Source organism: Furipterus horrens, unplaced genomic scaffold (assembly GCF_987537825.1).
Source record: "Furipterus horrens unplaced genomic scaffold, mFurHor1.1.pri manual_scaffold_29, whole genome shotgun sequence".
In the NCBI taxonomy this organism is placed as follows: Eukaryota; Metazoa; Chordata; class Mammalia; order Chiroptera; family Furipteridae; genus Furipterus; species Furipterus horrens.
Window position 1 is genome coordinate 657,662 of NW_028327199.1, and position 3,413 is coordinate 661,074.

Here is a 3,413-nt window from a genome sequence, read left to right on the forward strand (position 1 = left end):
CAGAGTTTGAAAGCAATTGTTGCTTAGTACCTGTTACCAGGGCTCTTTCAGGTAGTGACAGAGTGTGTGTCTTATAAGAAAATACAAACTATATACGGTCAAAAGCAACTGTATTAAATGACCTGGAGAGTCACACATCTGAGCAAGCAGAGGCAAGTACAGGTGTCAGTGATATTTTAACAAATTAATTTGTGAACAAAAAATGATGAGGACCGTGCCACCCACAACTGCCAGAGAAAGATCTAAAACAAACTTAGCACATTCTCGAATTTCCAGAATGTCTTTATGTGTGGTAAAGGATGGAGGGATCACACGTTTCGTGCAGTCGGGGTTTCTTACTAATGCTACGAGTGAGAGGTCTCTTGGCTAAGGTGTGGGTGCAGGGGGAGAGTTATTTCGCCTTGCTCACGATTGCCGATCTCTTTTTTATTTCCCTTAAGATATTTTTATCAAATAGTTCTTTTTCCCGGTAATGCACAGGTGGCCCTTGCAGGTACTTTACTTCTGCCTCCTTGTAATCTAGCCCATCAAGGGCAGCAATTGAACAAATTATGGCTTCTGGCAGAAGGACTTCCAGAACAAAACTTACTTTGTCATCCCTTGTCAGAGACAGCGCCTTCTTGTCTATTTGCTTGTAGAGCTCTTGTAAATGCCCTACCACGTCATCCAACTGGTCTTCATCCTCCAGGTATGTCTCAACGCAGATCACATATCTGGCTGATTTCATAAATGACACCAGCCACCTGGACTGCTTCCTGCCTTTGAGGATGTCCAGAAGATGGGAGTCGGCTCCCTTTCTCCTCACGATGAAGTCCACGAGCTTCTGGTTTTCTCGGTCCCAAGCAGCCCTCATCTGGTCAGGGAGCGTTTTCTTGCAGGGCCCCTTCCCGCCTGGGGAGCTCTCCTCCTCGGAATCTTCCAGGTCGGCGTAATTCACCTTCGGGAAATCAACCCCAAGATGCGCCTCTTGGATGGCTTTCCTAATTGGGTAGCTGATGTCGGCGGCATAGTAGTCCAGGAAAGAACCCACAAAAGACCCGTGACTGAGCTGTTCTCCGTAGTGGGAAATCAGGGAGAAGCACCAGTTCACACCATGCTCGTACACTTTCTTGGCTCTCTCCATTAGTTTCTCCTTCTCCTTACAATGCAGATGCTTTAACCTGCGAAGAGGCACTCGAATGCCGCTCCATGCTGCGCACATGTTTGCATCAATCAGAAGCACCCTTGCAGTCTTCTCTGGGTGGCTGACAGTCTTCACCACTGCTGGCCAAAACGGGTGGTTTTGAAATTTAAACCAGACCACCATTCCTCTTTCAATGGGGCCCAGCTCCTGTGGGACAGCCTTGCTTATCAGTTGTGGCACACCCTTGGCGCCATGCTTCCTCATAGCGGTGGTGGGGTTCAGAGCCTTTGAGTCAACAAAAGGTTGAGGTTCCTGCCGTGTTCTCTGAAACTCTGGTGCCCACCGCTTCCTTGGTTTGCATGCCAAACGGCGTGAACACCGCAGCTCTGGGTTAGGGGCACTGGAGGGTGCTGCCACACCTTCAGAGCCTGGCTTCCAGGCACCCTGTGCAGGGTCCTTGATGTTCACGGAACAGTCAGAGGAGACAGTTGGGGTCTTTGGGCAGGTGCTACGTGGTGCCTTTCTTTTCGGAGCCTTGGGCACAGTGACTATGGAACTGTGTGACAGAGATGGAAGGATGGCTCCCCTTTCAGCCCCTGCACTGTTCTTCCTGACGATCGGTTGTCCCACATCCTCAGCAGCATCCTTCTTCATAGCGGTGGTGGGGTTCACAGCCTTTGAGTCAACAAATGGTTGAGGTTCCTGCCGTGTTCTCTGAAACTCTGGTGCCCACCGCTTCCTTTGTTTGCATGACAAACGGCGTGAACACCGCAGCCCTGGGTTAGAGGCACTGGAGGGTGCTGCCACACCTTTGGAGCCTGGCTTCCAGGCACCCTCTCCAGGGTCCTCGATGTTCCCGGGGCAGTCAGAGGAGACAGCCGAGGTGTTTGGGCAGCTTCTGCATGGTGCCTTTCTTTTCAGAGCCTTGGGCACAGTGACGATGAAACTGGGTGGCCGACATGGAAGCACGCCTCCCCTTTTAGCACCTGCACCGTTCTTCCTGACTATCAGTTGTCCCATATCCTCGGCAACATCCTTCTTCATGGCGGTGGTGGGGCTCACAGCATTTGAGTCAACAAAAAGTTGAGGTTCCTGCCGTGTTCTTTGAAACTCTGGTGCCCACCGCTTCCTTTGTTTGCATGCCAAACGGCGTGAATACCGCAGCCCTGGGTTAGAGGCACTGGAGGGTGCTGCCACACCTTTGGAGCCTGGCTTCCGGGCACCCTCTCCAGGGTCCTCGATGTTCCCGGGGCAGTCAGAGGAGACAGCCGAGGTGTTTGGGCAGCTTCTGCATGGTGCCTTTCTTTTCAGAGCCTTGGGCACAGTGACGATGAAACTGGGTGGCTGAGATGGAAGCACGCCTCCCCTTTTAGCACCTTCACCGTTCTTCCTGACTGTGCAATTCCGGGACCTAGCTTTTGAGGTGTTTGTCTTTTCCTTGCCCTCTTTCTCATGGTTGTCTTCTGAAAGCAATGGGGAGTTTGAGCACATGCTGAAACTCTCTGAGGACTTTGTTTGCTTTTTTCTTGGAACAGGAGCGACACATGTGTGTACCTGTGATTTGTCACCATCAGGGGTGTCTTCATCCCCTGAATGTACCAACAGTGATCTGGGGGTTTTCCTTTGGCTAAGACATCTCAGTGAATGCCCTTTGGGCTTCCGAGATTTTTTATGAGACTGTATCCGTGGCCCCTTTGGAGACATTGTAATGGTCTCTGGATCATCTGATGCTCTGGACGGACCCAACTTTGCTCTCTTTTTCAGAATCTTCTGTGCCAATGTAAAAGCTCTCCTGTAGGCTGCTCGCTCTCCTGGTGGGACGCTGGCCTTTGGCTGGGCCACTATCAAAGAGAAGATGGATTCAACTTGAGACTCATTTAGGATCTTTACTTCCCTGCGTTTCACTTGAATATTTTTACCTACTGAGAGTATTTCAACTTGTAGATAACATGGCTTTTTCTTCTTATTTTTTGGTGAGCGTCCGGATCTGGACAAAACCCTTGCTGGCCAGAACTGGCCTTTCCAACTGCACAAGACATATTTGGAGTCCATTATGACTGGTCTTGGGTATTGAAAGGTAATTAACAGAAGTCTAGGGGTGCAGCTGTCCCACAGCTACAGCAGGTTTGTCCTCAGGCAATGTGTTTCACCACATGTTTTTGCCTAGGACTTGAGAGGGATTATTGCTTGTGTGACCTGTTCTTCTCCACCTGAATCTCCCAGAAATGCTGGAACTTGTGTTTTGATAGACTGAACTGAAGAATACTGGAATATGGAAAAGGAAAAGAAG

The 3,413-nt window shown here is 50.1% G+C and overlaps 1 protein-coding gene across 1 annotated transcript; it reads right to left on the reverse strand.

Annotated features, from left to right (window-relative positions):
- Positions 1 to 391: 391 nt before the first annotated feature.
- On the reverse strand, positions 392 to 3,175 carry LOC149990079 (putative PWWP domain-containing DNA repair factor 4). The gene is made up of 2 exons (XM_090265675.1): positions 2,423 to 3,175; positions 392 to 1,642 (listed from the first exon to the last, which is right to left on the reverse strand). The coding sequence occupies exons 1-2, from the start codon at positions 3,173 to 3,175 to the stop codon at positions 392 to 394; spliced, it is 2,004 nt and encodes a 667-aa protein (XP_090121801.1).
- Positions 3,176 to 3,413: the final 238 nt, after the last annotated feature.

Bases quoted from the DNA above. Each gene is read 5' to 3' on its own strand.
- LOC149990079 (XM_090265675.1), bottom strand. From the start codon at position 3,175: ATGGACTCCAAATATGTCTTGTGCAGTTGGAAAGGCCAGTTCTGGCCA. The intron at 1,643-2,422 runs GCACCATGCAGA...CCGAAAAGAAAG, and splicing joins CCAAGGCTCTGAAAAGAAAG to GCACCACGTAGCACCTGCCC.